The following is a 16702-nucleotide window of genomic DNA, read 5'->3' on the forward strand; positions in this document are numbered from 1 at the left end:
AACTCCGAATATCTACAATTTGTGATGCAGTCGCAACAATTAGCTCTGTGACGCGACTAGTCCGCTTGAATTTTTAAATAGGCGATATATGCTCAGAGGACTTTCGGAGTTGAAAAGCCAATAGGATTAAGTTATATATAACCATCGAGAAAAAAAGATGTATATAAAAGACGGGATGCTCATTAAGATATACGACAAGAAGCGCTAGCTAAGATAAGCATTTATCATATTTTTTAGCTGAATTGATTGAATGATAATGGCTCGTACCGTATGTAATATTTGTCTATATCCTGTTTTGAAGAGTAGAATCTACTAACTTGCAGTATGATGCAGTATAATACACATTTTGGTTCTAAGGTATCGCCACACTTGGGAAGACTAAATTTTAAGAATTTATTCTTCAATTATTCACCAAATTTGATGCTTTGGGGAGGTGCGTCATTAGTAGGAGTATTCGTATTCGTTGAAGGATGGCCACTTTTCCAGCAGAATTTCTTTCAAAAGATTCCGTATTTTGGTGAACATTGGAAGAAGGAAATACCACCAGAAGATAGCATTAACTAATGGAAAAATCATAAATAATTTCCATTCGTATATATTTATTCATATGTATATTAAAATGATATGACAGGTTTCAACAATGAATGATTCTAATCATACTAATACGTAATATAAACATTATATAAAAGAGGAAGAAAAAGGAAGAATAGTGGGTTTTTTGTTTCAACCTATTATAATTTTGATTTTACAGTGTCATCGACTAGCTTAATTGCTGCATTATCTAGTACAGTGACATCCCTACACTTATCGAATGTTTGGAAAATAATGATCTTAGTATTTGGAATTTTCCAAGCTCTAATTATCAATATATCACCCGGGAAGACAAAACTAGTGAATCTAACTTTTAATTCGTCAAACACACCAAATTTTTCAAATAAAATTTTAGACGTTATACCCAGCGTGCATAGTCCATGTAATATTGGCTTAGGAAACTTAACCGATTGTGCCACCATTGGATCAATATGTAATGGATTATAATCACCAGATAGTCTATAAAGTACAGCTTGATCTTTTGCTGTCTCAAATTCAGCTTCAAAATCAGGTTTTCTATCCGTTGGTACTTTGAATGACTGAATAGCGAATTTCTCTCTTTCATTAATTTTATTGATTTGTTTGTTCCCAGGCACACTGGCACCTCTAATGAAAACAGTTGATTCGTTATAGAAAACTGGTTTCTTTGTGTTTGCATCCATAGTTTGAAATTTCCCCACAACAACGGCTGCCTTACCGCCTTTATCTAATACTTGCAAAGGTTCACCTGAAGTCTTTAATTTACCCTTAGTAGGTATTGGAAATTGATTTAATTTGAAATATTGTTCACCATGTAATAGCATAGCAAAGTTGAAGTTATCAACCAATTCGTCCATTGAAATTGAAGCTAATGCATTCATACCAGGGATAACAGCAAACGTTGGCAATACCTGGAATTTATCATCATTTTCATAAACGTATTGAAGTTCTTTACTTGTAGCACCGACGCCAAGATTATAAAGTATACAATCTCTTGAAGAATAACTGAAAATACGATCGTTTGGATTGGTATTACTTCCAGAATCACCACTATCACCACCACCTAATGACATTTCAGCCACCGCTTTTTGAACAGATTGTAGGATAGCCATGGAAGATTCTTGTGTAGAACTTGGATTGATTGACTTAGTTTTGGGGAAACTAGTAACTTGATTCCAGTGTTCTTTAATTATTTCAGGAGTAATATGAGGATCTAAAGAGACATATCCTGGTGATCTTTGCCATCTAGTTTGACCACACCAACCACCTCCAACTTCAAACAATTGGCCATTTACACCTTTCTTACCAACAACTTTTTGTAATTCCTCAGATGCTAACAAAACAACAAATGGAGATACTTGAGAAGCATCAAAATGATTTCTTAACTCTCTTTCACTGAAAATTGTCTTTGTCATTGCAGTTTCGGCATGAGGTGCAATGACGTTGACTTTGATATTTTTCTTTTGACCTTCGATTGCTAAGGTTCTTGAAAATCCTAAGATTGCAGCTTTAGCAGCAGCATAATTTGCTTGTCCAAAATTACCATAAATACCTGATGTTGAGGTTGTATTAATAATATAACCTGAATTCTGTTTTAAGAAGACTGGCCAGACAGCTTTGCACATTGCAAAAGTTGCAAATAAATGAACCTGTAGTACAGAATACCATTCTTCATCAGTCATTTTTAAAAACGATTTATCACGTAAGATACCAGCATTATTTATGAGCACATCAACACGCCCAAATTCTTTAATAGTATTTTCAATTATTTGTTGTGATTCGGTGATAATATTATGAGTATCAGCTATTGCTGTTTTGGAGCCGTAGCGTTGATTAATTTCCTCCACCACACTAGCAGGATCTTTTATATCATTTATTACAATCTTTGCACCATACTTGGCAAACCAAATTGCATGAGATTTACCTAAACCACCACCTGCACCTGTTATTATCACGACTTTATCTTTCAAAGAATCAACCTTAATGGACCCTTGGTCATTTTCAAAAGGCAATCTTTTAGCTTTTGTTGTTAAATCATTATAATCTGATAATTGATAAGGATGTTGAGTTTTATTAAAAGTTTTATCTTGAAAATCGGTGATTTGACTCCATTTATTTAATATTGCTTCTGGAGTGAAATATTTTTCATTTGGATTAAAAATTTGTCCAGAAGATCTTTCCCATCTAATTCGACCATAAAAGCCAGCAGCTAATTCAAAAATTGAGTTTGTAACTTTTGTAGAATCATGAGTGAGATATAATACTAAAGGCGCAATTTTTTCAGGACCTAATTGTTTCAAGATATGAGGAGGTAAGACGTTTTCGGTCATTCTTGATCTGGCTAATGGAGCAATTGAATTGACCATGATATTATATTTATAACCTTCTTTTGCTAGAGTCTCAGAAAATCCTACAAGACCTAATTTTGCTGCACTATAATTTGCTTGACCAAAATTACCAAATAAACCTGCTGGAGAAGCTGTATTAATAATTCTTCCAAACTTTTGTTTCTTCATGTAAGGCCAAGCAGCTTTTGTCAATTTATAGGCACCATTTAAATGAACATCGATAACAATTCCAAATTCCTTTGGAGACATCTTAGCAAATGAAACATCTCTTAAGATGCCCGCATTATTGATTAAAATATCAATGCTACCAAAATTATCGATTGCAGTTTTAATTATATTTTCACCATTATCACTAACGGAATCATAATTTGCTACAGCGATACCGTTAAACTTATTTTTAATTTCATCTACGACGACATCAGCGGCTCTTGCATTTGACCCAGAACCAGATAAACTACCGCCCAGATCATTTACCACCACACTAGCACCTCTCTTTGCATATTCAATAGCATATACCCTACCCAGACCACCACCTGCTCCTGTTACGACGACAACTTTATTCTTAAAGGATAATTCCGACATATATACGTAAGATAGTAGTTTTTCAATTTAACCTATTTACCATTAAGAAAAAATTAAGAAACTAAGAGAGATGTGAAAATGAAAAAAAAATGTCAGAATCTCTACCCTTTTATATATCACATATACTTAAGTAATGTTAACTTCCCCATTCCCCATACTACGGGCGCTAATTAGAATTGTTTTCTCTCTATATATACAGTTTTCCTTTATCCCGCGTGTCCACTCTCTTACTCTTTGGCTTTCGACCCTTAGGAAAGAAGGGCAGAAGCAGATAGCCGCCGAGCAAGAAATTTTCTTGGAGACACCGAATGGTCGTCTCGGGAATAACGCATCCGCTAAACACCGGCAATATTTTTTTGCATTCCAAAATATATATCATTTAAAACGATGAGCTGCCTTCGGCGGCAAATAGTGGACCTTGTCAATCTTCAAAGTACCGTTGTACCATAATATGTACATGCTTTACGTATATAAATGGATTGATCTGACAGTTTGACGCATGTGCTGTCATTGCGTCGATACTCGCTTTTCTTGTGCATCATCACGACATGAACTAGTTTAATGAGTTCAACCACGAATCTCGTAGTTCGAAGTCTTGGTAACGTACTTCACACCTTTAAATAACTGTTGTCTTTGAGGATTCGACGTGCTGTCGTTCCTTATGTTGATGCTAGACACTCTTGTTCCACTAGGTAGTTGTCCCTCATATTGGAATGACATTATAACACTACGTAATTCTGGCCTCAACTTAGACAATATTCTTCTCCCTTCTCCATCAATACCACCATCTTCTTCATTCTTAGTCTCCTCTTCTACACATCCCCTCAATACCGGTAATGTTCCGGTCAATAATTCACTGTCAAATATCCATGTGTTCTTACCATATTCAAACCTTCCATGTGTATTCCGCAATATCTTAACTTTGCTTTGTCCTTCTCTGTTCTCAAAATTCAGACACACTTGTAAATTGTTGATCTTTGGAACTTTATTTGATTTATTTATATTTAAAGTAATTTCGAACTCATCGTTGCTATTACCTAAACCATTCGTAAAATTACAACTTATCAAATTGTCATTAAACGATGACAACGCCATACTGTATTCCATCAATTGAAATTTACCATCTGGTGGTATAAATTTAATTATATTACCATCATTTGTTAAAAATTCATTAACTTCAACACAATCATGAAACTTAGGTATTATATCTTTGAAGTCACAGCCACCAAACGACACTTCTAGCATAGGTACCCCACCAATAGAAGAATCAACGCTAACGCTACCATTAATATACCCATTAAGTAATTTTAGTCTATGTGATGCTCTATTAGATTTAATTAAAGTAACATATAAGGTCTCTTTCACATCAACGTATATTTCGTTCCGAACTGTTTTAATTTCTTTACTTCTCCAGGGAACCACTTCATTGTCTACTGTCTTACTTGGAGCTTGTCCCTTTTGTAACGATTTAGCTGCATCGTTAATAAAGTTGGAAAAATCATTCTTCAAAGGTATTTGGTTTCTTAGTTTATTCATGTAGAAATTATTACCATCAATTATGCCACCGTCAATCAATAAATCAAAAAGAATCGTCATTCTATCATAATTATTCATAATCTTAGTTGTAGTTAAATTGGTCTTATTGAAATATTCCACTAACAAAGTATCAATACTTTCCAGTACATGATGAGGCTCCAAATCATGATGACGGCTCACAATAGTCAATGCATAATAGTTTAAATTATTCGTCGCGGAAAAATACCTGTATATCTTCAAATCTTTACTAACATTACCACGAGTTTCAACGTCTAACACTTCCGGGCAAAGTGAATGTATTCTAGTCAGCAGCTTGGAGAAATGGGGTGCTATACTATCACAAAGATACTGAAAGACCAGTTGGTTCTTAGTATCACAGATATAAAATGCAATATACATGGCCTGACGTTGCCAAATCTATACAATCTTTACTATTCTATATATTATACAGCACTACCTTTTTGATTTTCGACTTATATTTTCTTCATTAGCGGGCAGATACGAAAATATGAATTTAAAAAAATCATCGTCAACATAACAAGCAAGAGCATCAACACCACTGCATTCAGCAAAAAAAAAAGAGAGAAGAGGCAGCTGCTTTCTATACATAAGTGTCCCCTACCAATCATTATATAATGAATGGCAATAAACAGAACGGATCACCCATGGATTCGTTAGCGTCTAACGATAATAGTCAAGGAAATGCGAAAAGTACTAGTAACGCCAATATCCAAAGAAACTATTTCAACAATATAGGAACTCCTGCGTTTAACTTTTCACAGATTCCTCAAGAAGTACTTTCAAATCTCACCCCTGCACAACTGAGACTGATTCAACAGAAGCACCAGCAACTTCTGGTTAGTCGAATCCAACAGCAGCAGCAGCAGCAGCAGCAACAACAACAACAACAACAACCAATGCCATCCTCAACAGGAGACAACTCAAATATGAACGCAAACAATTCTTCTGCTAATAACCTGAGCCCAAACTCGAACGTCAATCCAAATCCTGCCGCTATAATGCAACAAATGAATGTTCAACAAAGACTCGCTCAAATGAGCCAACAACAGCAAAATTCGCAACAGCCACCACCTCAGCAACAGTTTCAACAGCAAACACATCTCACTCAATCTAATCAATCACCAGCATCTCCAGTGAATTCACAACCTCAAGTGAATTTACCGCCACAGATTGCCCAATTACCTTTACCAACTCAAGTTCAGGTTTTGACCTCTTTAAAACAGCAGGCTATGGCAAAAAATAATCCAACAGCAGTCTCCACCATAAGTATGGCGTTACAGCATGTACAAAGACAACTGCAAGCTCAACAAGGCCCGGCCCAAAACCTATCGAACAATACAACGCGTTCGCCTTCGGTTGCTACCGATATACCACCACAATATATGAACAAACAGGACTCACCACAATTAGGATCCAGAACTAATATGGTGCAACAGGGAGTTCCACAACAATTTCTCCAACAGCAAGCGCATGCTATGCAAACGAAACATAAATCCATAAAACAGCAACACCAGCAACAACAACAGCAAAATATGCAATTTATACAGCAACCGCAGCAGCAATTTCAGCAACAAACGCCAACTTCTCAGGCACCTCCTCCAATGCCTCCTATGACTATGCCAAAATTAGATTTACCAAAATATCAAACAATTAAATATGATCCACCCGAAATTAAATTACCTGTGTCAAATTATTGGTCTTTGAAGGATAAAAAAAATAGCACTACTGATACGCTATTGTACGAACAAATAATCAAGAGGGATAAGTCATTTAAAGAGTCACAGAAAAAGGAAATTTCAGGATATGAACCTTTTAGCATATATGGATTCAGTAATAAAGAATACATAGCGAAACAATTTCACAGTCTGAAGTATTATCAAGATCTGAAAAATACAAGAATGCATTCTATTACCTCTACATCGAACAATACTCCTTCCGCGAGTATATGGGGGAATGGTTACAGCGGATATGGTAACGGTACCACTAACACTACAACAAATGTGGTATCTGAACATAAAAATACTGGGAGGAAGCATTATCATGTGAATGAGGAATTATATTATAAACTAGAAATGAACACCGAAAATAAAGATGATGATTACGAAAATCTTGTACCCATAAGATTAGAATTCGACCAAGAAAAGGATAAATTTTTTCTAAGAGATACTTTATTATGGAATAAAGATGAAAAATTAATCAAACTTGATGATTTTGTTGAAGATATGCTACTGGACTATCGTTTTGACAACATTCGTGTAAACCAATTTAGTGAAGTGGTTAAGCAAAGTATTAAAGAACAAATATCAGAGTTTCAGCCCAATCCATATGTTAAATTAGCCAAAGATCGTATCGGTGGTGACGACTTACGTATAAAAATTAAACTAGATATAGTAGTAGGACATAATCAGCTGATTGATCAATTCGAATGGGATATATCAAACGCTGAAAATTGTCCGGAAGAATTTGCGGAAAATATGTGCCAGGAATTACAATTACCAGGTGAGTTTGCTACCGCTATCAGCCATTCTATAAGGGAACAGGTTCACATGTATCATAAGTCATTAGCGCTATTAGGTTATACATTTGATGGATTACCAGTAGAAGATGACGAAGTAAGAAGTAGACTTCTCCCGATGATTACATTAGATGGTATTTTTAGACCGCCAAATGATGCTAAGAATTACACACCAAATCTTTTGCAAATATCTGCCGCAGAACTGGACAGATTGGATAAAGATAAGGACAGAGACACTAGACGCAAGAGGAGACAGGGTCGTTTCAATAGGCGTGGGTTGGGTTTGTTCAGCAGTGCAAGCAATGCTAATCTAACTGCATCATCACTAACTGCGTCATCTTTGAACACTGGAGGTGCATCTAATGCTGCAGCTCAAGCTGAAATATTATTACCTGACATATCCGACATACCAAGAACATTCAGAACACCTATGCCCAGTACCATTGCACCTGGTGGAGTTGATCTTGGGCCCTCAGTCAGTTCCTATGACATCAAAACTAATGTAACATATAGTCCAAGACCAGAGAAGCCTAAACCTTACATGGGCCCCTGTTATATTGTAGATAACATTCCAGGTAAGACCCTGTTATTGTCGATCAAAATCCCACCAACTAAGTTAAGAGATACATTGGCCTTGAAACGAGAAGCCACGGAGCCCAAGATAGACGATGTTATCGCTCCGCAACACGAATCACAACAGGCATTACAACCTACATCGCCACCGTTACAACCAGATGACAAGAAAGGTAGTGAAAACACACCCATAAGCAACTGATGTACCCTTCACAATGCAAAGTGTATAACCGTGTAATCCTTGTGTATAATTAAATTAACTTTTCGTAACCATCGATGTCGTCAAGCATTAAGCCTCGTATTTTATGATGCGGTCCTGCATAATTTTTTTTCTCGTAATAAAATGAACTTCCGAGGGGGATCTAAAGGTGAGAGAACGAAGAGCCAGAAGATCTGTTTTGAATTAGTAAGGAAACAACATAAAAAGACAGAACATCCTCTATCACCTATCCTTGGTCGGCATAGCAAGCAGTTCACTCATTAATATTTTATTTATAATTTGTATTTTTCCAGCTCATCCAAAGATAGTCTAAATATGCATAGTCAAGAAGCTGGTGCATCATCCAATAATCAGCCACAATCTGAAAACATCGAATTAACAGATAATGTACATGGCATGGAGGAAGAAACCCATGACAGCGTGGAAGTCGGGAGCAGCACAACTGATAGATTACTATCTCCACAGTTTAGAGATAGAGCTGCAAGACATATAGACCAAATAGGTAGAAAGTTTAATATATTAGACCGTGTCTTTAGAAGACGATCTCATAGCCAAGGCGAAGGCTTTGACGGAGTTTTTAGTAATTTGGCAGCCAAACCTGACAACGAAGAAGGCAATACAAATGAAAATAATGACGTACCACCAACCTATGACGAAGCTGCCGCAGACATGGTTCCCTCATACTACGGAATGGATTTAAGTAGCTCTAGCATGTATTATGATGAAATTTGTATCGAAGGCCTACCAGTAGGTAATATCGCTAATCTATTATGGAACATTATTGTTAGTGCAAGTTTTCAATTTGTGGGATTTTTGATAACGTACATTCTTCATACTTCACATGCGGCAAAGCAAGGGTCGAGGTTTGGTCTTGGTATAACCTTTCTAGGTTATGCGTATTCAATGATTCCTAATAATGTCACGTCAAAGGTTGGTAAGCATAAGACTCTTAACAGGGTAGAACTTTCAGATCCAAATTCTTTCGATGATATCCATTTATATTCAAACCCAAGTACACAGGACGAATTCGAATCGAACCTCAGCCATGGGATCGACGACGAAAAGCAAGACCTACCGATACTTGCCATTTTCATTAGTCTCTTAGGTATATTTATATCAATAAAGAGTATAGTTGATTACGTCAAAGTTAAGAAATTGGAAGCGAAATATATGGCACAAGAACAACCACAGGAAGTATGATAGAATATGAACATATAACTTTTTACAACAGCATTATTTACCAATATAAAAAAGAGAAACAACTGCACAATGACTCTTTTCTTCCCATTAGAATTTAAATCAATATGAATATATCTATCAATTCAATATAACTAGAACTTTTTCATATATAGTAAATACGATACCACCACTCAGTATTAGCCTACCCAATCTTGGCGTTGCGCCCTTCCAGAAGGAGGTCAAACCTTCTTCTTTGAACATGGTGGTAAAGCAGTTAACGGTTGAGGAATATTTTGTGGTATCAAGACTTTGCATTCTTGTCTTGACGGCATCAAGCGGCATAGTGGTATACACAGTAACCACTCCACAAAATGCACCGACAATGAAAGTCATTACTGAGGATAAGGGCTTATCTGAAGGCGAACCAGTATAGTTTTGGACTAGACTTTTAATTTTGTTATAAGAGCCTAATCGGACAGCTTGGTTGGCGGCCTGTCTCAAAGATACCGGTACTACACCTCTATAAAGACCACGTATACCTTTATCAGATAATAAAGCAGTATAGTTTCGTATCGCTGAACGACCATTATTCTGATATTTTGGTGTCAGTGATTGTTTATCGTCAATGAGAGAAGTTTTGATAGCTTCGAATGGCGTAACTGCTACAACACTTTCGAGTAAACCGGCCCCAAGACCTGCCATTACACCCCTAGTACCGTTAACTTCACCCGTTACTGGATCTCGTAGAAGATTTTTGATTGCATCAAAACCAAGAAACCTTATCCCAGCTTTAGCAGTATTACCGACAATAAAAGCAGGACATCCAACATATATTGATTTTATACCTTGTGTTTTTCCAGTATTATACAGTAGAACTAGAGGGTTTCTCGAAGTTTTAACTGTTTTGTCAATTAGCTGCAGTCTTGTCTTGGCAAACTCAAATGGGTACGTAATCGACGCCTCTATTGCACCAGCTATAGCACCGGCAGCAAATGATTTCCTTGGATCGATATTGTTTTCACGACGTTTTTGGGACATATTTATGATAAACCCTCTATTCGACACTACATGACCTACTAAGCATTTAAAGCAAGTTAAGTATCTAATTACTTATATATCACAGGTGTGGATGCATTTCTGATTTCGATATCAACTTAATAGTCATACCAATTTTACCATCGGAAATTTTGATATGCATCATTTTTTCCTCTACGCGGAACTTTCCGTAACAGAGCCTGCTGGTTCTCATGACAACATCGCCAGGTATACGCCAAATATACAAATAAAAATTTATGTATTAATTAATTAAGGTCTATAAGGACATGCTAGTCTATATATATATATATACATCTAAGTTTTTCAATTCAGCTTTATCTGAATTGAGAGTAGAATTTTTCCTCTCCAAATCTCTTGTTAATTAGATCAAGTACTTCTTTGGAATAGACATCTTCTAATTTTTCCTCACCATTCAAGATGCGTGTTTCATGCTCTTTCTGTTCTTCCTTTGTTAAGACAACAACATTTTGTAGACTAACTGGTTCGTTTGGCTTCCATTTCGATAATGTTAATCTAGTAGAGTAACCACTGACTGGGGATTTACCTCTGAATATTTCTTCAACAATGTAATTTACATCCTTCAATGCAATAGGCACACGTTGATCAGGCATACCAATACGGGTCATTTGGCCTGCCAATGACTGATAGATACCATCGTAAAATTTGATTCTATTTTTGCCTTCAATTGGGTTCATTGGATAGCCTGACACCTTTGTTAAGATCCATGTTGCAATTGTTAAACCAAAGATACCTGGCATGGTACCTAAAACTGGTAGGATTCTAACACGGAAATCTTTCAACGCACTTAATTCACCAACTTGTCCCTTTTCAAATTCATCATCCGGTAAGGGTAACAATTTGGCCTTACGTGGATCTGGTTTTTCTGCACTGAACACTACAGGAATACCTGAAGTAATGCCCCTCTGTTTCAACCTTCTTCTAACTGAACGAGCCAATGGATCTTCCTCGGTGGTGGTAATATCGCCTATGTTAATACGAGTTGGATCACTCTTCGTGGATGCGCCCATAGAGGAAATGACGTCAATTTTCTTATTATAGACAAATTCCAGTAAATCAACTTTAGTATCGAGGTTATCAATACAATCAACAACGATATCTGGAACACCGCCATCTAGGATTAGTGATTCTCCCCTTTCTTTGCTCCAAAGTTCATTTATAGCATCGATATCACACCATGGTGCAATTTCCTTCATATGTTTCTTTAAACATTCTACTTTTGGTGTACCAACATCTTTCAAGTTGGCACAACTATGTCTGTTCAAAGAACTTAGGGAGACTTGGTCGAAATCAATGACCCTAATCTTTGTACAGCCAGAACGGACTAACATAGTGACTACCCATGAACCGACACCACCTGCACCTACGACAACAATGTATTGCTGTTTTAATTTTTCCATACCTTCTTCACCTAAGAAGGCATAGTTTCTGGCTAATTGTTCACGGAACAAAGTGTCATCATATTCAGGTTTAGGTACGATTTGCTCTTCTTGTTTCTTAAACTTTTGTTCTAAATCGTACTTTTTCCATGCTGCTTCAATACCTTTGGTGGCAAGAGCTGATAATAATGCACTAGCAGTCACAATTTTCCAAGTGTTTCTACCCATCTCTATGTTGGTAGCGAATTTGCTGATCTCGGTTGCTCATCCAGGTCAATATTTTTTTTTTTCAAGATATATATCTACTTTTCAATTTTGACATAGATGAGGTCGACGGTCCATAAAAAAAGGAAAGAGCTAGAAAAAAAAGTAACGTTAGTTAATCTATATACAATAATTTAAGAGATTTTTATACATCTTCGAATTCGATATCCTCGTCTTCATCATCATTATTAGGGGCATTCTCTTCTCCATTTGGTTGCTCTGAGGTGAGGGTAGTGTTTGTAGTGTTTGAAGTAGCGTTTTCAATGGGTGTTTGTTCCGTGCTTTCCATACGATTATCGTCAGTGACATCTTCAAATTCTCCTTCAAATTCTTCAGCGAATTCATCTTCGAATTCACCATCTTCTTCTTCTTCATCTTCTTGTTCCTCTTCCGCTTGTTTCTTTGCTAATTGTGCATAATATTCATTCAAAGTCTTTTCATTTTCTCTCTCTTCAATTTCAGTTTCCGTCAATGCACGATTATTTTCGTTATTGTAATAAGTATCATTGACTGTGTGTTCTGCATATGTTCCATTGGGCAACGCGGAAGCAGTTGTTGCGGTGGTACCATCAGCTGACATTGTCTGTGGATCGAATTCATCTTCGTTATCAAGTCTACCTAGAGCAGTTTGCCCGATAGTACTTTGTTTGTGCCATTCTGGAACTGCATTTTGTTTCCTCTTCTCTTCAGCTTGTCTTTCTTGTAACTGTCTTTGTGTCATTTCATCACTTGCAGTTGTAATATTCACGTGTAGAGTAGCTTGAGAGTTTGCACCCGCACGTCTCGAACTGTCATTACCGAGAGCGGTACCCATGACGTTAGCCATTGGAGCGTCACCTGGTCTGAACATCGTACTTCCCTTCTTTGGATTATATGTGTAAGCAGCATTTGATTGATTTTGTGGTGGGATTAACTTGGCTAAAGCAAATTCAAAAGTATTTTCTTCAATTCTTGAATCGTCGATTTTTTTCAAATAATCGATAACAGGTTGAATTTGATCCATTAATCGATTTAATTTATCTTGTTTTTCTTTATTTTTTTTACCTGAATCATCTTCAATCAAAGGTTCATCACACAGTGAGCAAAGAAATTCTGTTCTGTCGTAATTTAACAATTGAATAGCTTCTAATTGGGTGTATTTAGTTTGACAAATGGGACACATGTACCCATTTGGAGCTGAATTCTTGTCCAGATCATCTTTCAATCTTTGTACCAACTGATGAACTTTCCACTTTATACCATCAATAGCATGAGGATATTTAATATAAAAATACATTCTTTCTACACTTTTTGAGTTTGGAGGATATTCTCTCTGTTTATGGATGGAAATGAGTCTGTCTGATCTGAGCCTTGCTATGAGGGGACCTAATTCGGTTTTATTTATACTCAATAGTTGTTTCAAATCATCTTCAGCTAAAACTGAATGGAATAAAATAGCGTCTATTACCAGGATGTACGAACCACCATAAAAACCTCTTACTACGAACTTGAGTAAGTTTTTCACGATCTCATCAATAGGTTTATCCATGTCAGAAATGAAAAAAGACTATGTGTGTGCTAGGATGGGTTTGCTGGCATAGCTAAGATGTTACTAAATTATCTATTCATTCTGCCCATCCTAATTAAGAATTTCCATGATTATAAAATTTCACGTGTGAAATGATACAAAAGTGACGGAATTTCCGAAAAAAAGAGATCACGAGACCAAGTAATCACGAGATTAATTAGTGTAAGTTAGCTAATTTTAGTTTGTTTATTTTAGCTGCAAGCAGAGATGGCTTTGTGGTAAATACGGGAATTGTCGAGAGTTAAGAAAGGGCTTCCGATGCACAAAGATGTCATCACAGGAGCAGAGGTTTCCGGAAACAAGATTTTAAGATCGTGCATAAGTCTGACCATAAGAAGCACGGAGATTTGCCTATATAATCTTTATTTTAGAAGGAACGTCAATAACAATAATAGAAGAAGTCACAGAATCTTGGCAAATAAATTGACTCTCGGCCACAATCGGGCCAATTAAATACGCCGACAACGATTTTCTTGGATGCTCTTCACTCCCTGTCAACGGCAAAAATCGTAGCTTTTCCATGTTCATACAAAATAGCCTTGTTTAATTCATTTTACGTATCTACAAAAGCACACTCACACAGCCTCTCTTTAGGTGCTTTATCATCCCATAAGCTGTTCTCTATCAATTAATCCACTCCATATCAATTTAATATACACACACACACATTCCCTCTCATTTTTTCTCGCAGAAGAGTTTTTGACGCGCGTCGCTGGGTCATCGGAATATCTCGCAGTAATGAAAAATTTTCTTTTCTTTTCTTAAAGACCTATCACGCCAGAAACTAACGTACAGGGCTGCCATCAAGTACTAATTATATCAATGTGGACAGTACTCATCATTCACTCATATATAAACGCTCGTCATAGACCATAATATCAGCCTCGACCTTCTTCTCCTCAGTTGCTCTCAAAATATATAATACATATCTTGAAGTAAACTGATTCAAGTTAAAAAATCAAATTATCAAAGGTCAATCAATGCCTACAATCGCTGCTCAAAATAGTCGTACTACTACTACCACTACTGGTAATAGTATGGCAAAATTAAATGTGAAATCTGAAAAAATGCAAGGTTCCTCGTATAAGATACCTACTTTGGAATCCTTACAATCAGATGGTCCCATCGAATGTGCATTGAGTAACTTTCAATTGCTCAATTCGCCATTATTCAACAAAGGTACCGCATTCACTGAATCTGAAAGAGATCAATTCAATTTACACGGTCTCTTACCACCACAAGTTGATTCCTTAGAAGAACAATTGGAACGTGCGTACAAACAGTTGTCCGGTATTGAAAGCCCCATTCAAAGAAATGATTATATGTCACGTTTACGTGTGACTAATAAAGTGCTATATTTTGCTCTTGTTAAAAGGCATATTAATGAATTGGTACCAATTATTTACACACCAACAGAAGGTGATGCCATTGCAGGTTACTCGGAAAGATTAAGAAAAGTGGAAGGTGTATTTTTAGATATCACGAGGCCTGACACCATCGATCAAAGACTTACCGCATTCGGTGGTAAATCAAAGGATATTGACTACATTGTCGTTTCCGATTCTGAAGGTATCCTTGGTATTGGTGATCAAGGTGTAGGCGGTGTAAGAATCGCCATCTCTAAATTGGCGCTAATGACTTTATGTGGTGGTATTCATCCAGGTAAAGTTCTACCAGTATGCTTAGACGTTGGTACTAATAATAAAAAATTATTGGATGATGAACTATATTTAGGAAATAGATTCCCAAGAGTAAGAGGTGAAAAATATTATGATTTTGTCGATAAATTCATAAAATCTGTCAAGAAAAATTTCCCCCGTGCAGTATTACATTTTGAAGATTTCGGTGTCACAACTGCAAGAACTTTATTGGATAAATATCGTTCAGAGCTTCCATGTTTCAATGACGATATTCAAGGTACAGGTGCTGTTGTTGTGGCTTCTTTACTGTCTGCGTTGAAACACACCCATAGATCTTTAAATGATTCAAAGATCTTAATCTACGGTGCCGGCTCAGCAGGGTTGGGTATTGCAGTTCAAATCGTGAACCATATGGTCACTAAAGGTTTAACCATAGAACAAGCAAGATCACATGTTTATTTAATGGACAGATATGGTTTAATTACCACCAATTTGGAAGATGTATCATCTCCTGCCCAATTTGATTTCGCCAAACCAGCAAACAAATGGGAAAATGTCAACACTAAATCATTATTTGATGTAGTCTCCTCGGTGCAACCAACTTGTCTAGTGGGTTGTTCCACTCAAGCAAAGGCCTTCACCAAAGATGTTGTACAGGAAATGCACAAGTACAATGAAAGACCGATTATTTTCCCATTATCAAACCCTACTAGACTTCACGAAGCCGTTCCACAAGATCTTATGGACTGGACCAACAATCAAGCCCTTGTAGCAACAGGTTCCCCATTCAATCCAGTCAACGGTTATATCATCTCTCAAAATAACAACTGCTATTCATTCCCAGGTATTGGTTTAGGTGCTGTATTATCTAAAGCTACAACCATCTCGGACAAGATGATCTCTGCTGCTGTAGATGAATTAGCCAATCTTTCTGAATTGAAAGAAGGTGATTCTACACCAGGGTTGTTACCTGGCCTTGAACAGATCAACGACACTTCTGCTAGATTAGCTGCTGCTGTTGTCCTAGAAGCCATCAATGAAAACGTTCATAGATGCAGTTCCGACGTTCCAAGGGAAAAGGAGGCCTGTATCGAATGGGTCAAAACAAAGATGTGGGAACCAAAATACAGATCATTGATAAGAGTTCAATACGATGAATCCATCCACACAAATCAAATTTAATGAAAAAAGACACACCATGAATTCAAAATATTTATCATATATGTATAATCTC

At 36.7% G+C, this 16702-nt stretch overlaps 9 protein-coding genes across 9 annotated transcripts; 4 read left to right on the top strand and 5 right to left on the bottom strand.

Annotated features, from left to right (window-relative positions):
• Window positions 1-324: 324 nt before the first annotated feature.
• QCR10 (ubiquinol--cytochrome-c reductase subunit 10) lies at window positions 325-564 on the top strand (the record flags this gene model as incomplete). Its single annotated transcript, XM_003957088.1, has 1 exon — window positions 325-564. The coding sequence occupies one exon, from the start codon at window positions 325-327 to the stop codon at window positions 562-564; it is 240 nt and encodes a 79-aa protein (XP_003957137.1).
• A 167-nt stretch (window positions 565-731) lies between these two features.
• On the bottom strand, window positions 732-3500 carry FOX2 (bifunctional hydroxyacyl-CoA dehydrogenase/enoyl-CoA hydratase FOX2; the record flags this gene model as incomplete). Its single annotated transcript, XM_003957089.1, has 1 exon — window positions 732-3500. The coding sequence occupies one exon, from the start codon at window positions 3498-3500 to the stop codon at window positions 732-734; it is 2769 nt and encodes a 922-aa protein (XP_003957138.1).
• Window positions 3501-4067: 567 nt separating this feature from the next.
• APM3 (Apm3p) lies at window positions 4068-5435 on the bottom strand (the record flags this gene model as incomplete). The annotated part of the gene is made up of 1 exon (XM_003957090.1): window positions 4068-5435. One exon carries the CDS (start codon window positions 5433-5435, stop codon window positions 4068-4070), a length of 1368 nt encoding a protein of 455 aa, XP_003957139.1.
• A 236-nt stretch (window positions 5436-5671) lies between these two features.
• Window positions 5672-8347, top strand: SNF5 (Snf5p; the record flags this gene model as incomplete). Its single annotated transcript, XM_003957091.1, has 1 exon — window positions 5672-8347. The coding sequence occupies one exon, from the start codon at window positions 5672-5674 to the stop codon at window positions 8345-8347; it is 2676 nt and encodes an 891-aa protein (XP_003957140.1).
• A 333-nt stretch (window positions 8348-8680) lies between these two features.
• BSD2 (Bsd2p) lies at window positions 8681-9565 on the top strand (the record flags this gene model as incomplete). The annotated part of the gene is made up of 1 exon (XM_003957092.1): window positions 8681-9565. The coding sequence occupies one exon, from the start codon at window positions 8681-8683 to the stop codon at window positions 9563-9565; it is 885 nt and encodes a 294-aa protein (XP_003957141.1).
• Window positions 9566-9682: 117 nt separating this feature from the next.
• On the bottom strand, window positions 9683-10582 carry CTP1 (Ctp1p; the record flags this gene model as incomplete). Its single annotated transcript, XM_003957093.1, has 1 exon — window positions 9683-10582. The coding sequence occupies one exon, from the start codon at window positions 10580-10582 to the stop codon at window positions 9683-9685; it is 900 nt and encodes a 299-aa protein (XP_003957142.1).
• Window positions 10583-10914: 332 nt separating this feature from the next.
• Window positions 10915-12225, bottom strand: TCD2 (tRNA threonylcarbamoyladenosine dehydratase; the record flags this gene model as incomplete). Its single annotated transcript, XM_003957094.1, has 1 exon — window positions 10915-12225. One exon carries the CDS (start codon window positions 12223-12225, stop codon window positions 10915-10917), a length of 1311 nt encoding a protein of 436 aa, XP_003957143.1.
• Window positions 12226-12406: 181 nt separating this feature from the next.
• TFA1 (transcription factor TFIIE subunit TFA1) lies at window positions 12407-13789 on the bottom strand (the record flags this gene model as incomplete). The annotated part of the gene is made up of 1 exon (XM_003957095.1): window positions 12407-13789. One exon carries the CDS (start codon window positions 13787-13789, stop codon window positions 12407-12409), a length of 1383 nt encoding a protein of 460 aa, XP_003957144.1.
• A 1019-nt stretch (window positions 13790-14808) lies between these two features.
• Window positions 14809-16650, top strand: MAE1 (malate dehydrogenase (oxaloacetate-decarboxylating); the record flags this gene model as incomplete). The annotated part of the gene is made up of 1 exon (XM_003957096.1): window positions 14809-16650. The coding sequence occupies one exon, from the start codon at window positions 14809-14811 to the stop codon at window positions 16648-16650; it is 1842 nt and encodes a 613-aa protein (XP_003957145.1).
• Window positions 16651-16702: the final 52 nt, after the last annotated feature.

Source organism: Kazachstania africana, chromosome 4, assembly GCF_000304475.1.
Source record: "Kazachstania africana CBS 2517 chromosome 4, complete genome".
Taxonomy (NCBI): domain Eukaryota; kingdom Fungi; phylum Ascomycota; class Saccharomycetes; order Saccharomycetales; family Saccharomycetaceae; genus Kazachstania; species Kazachstania africana.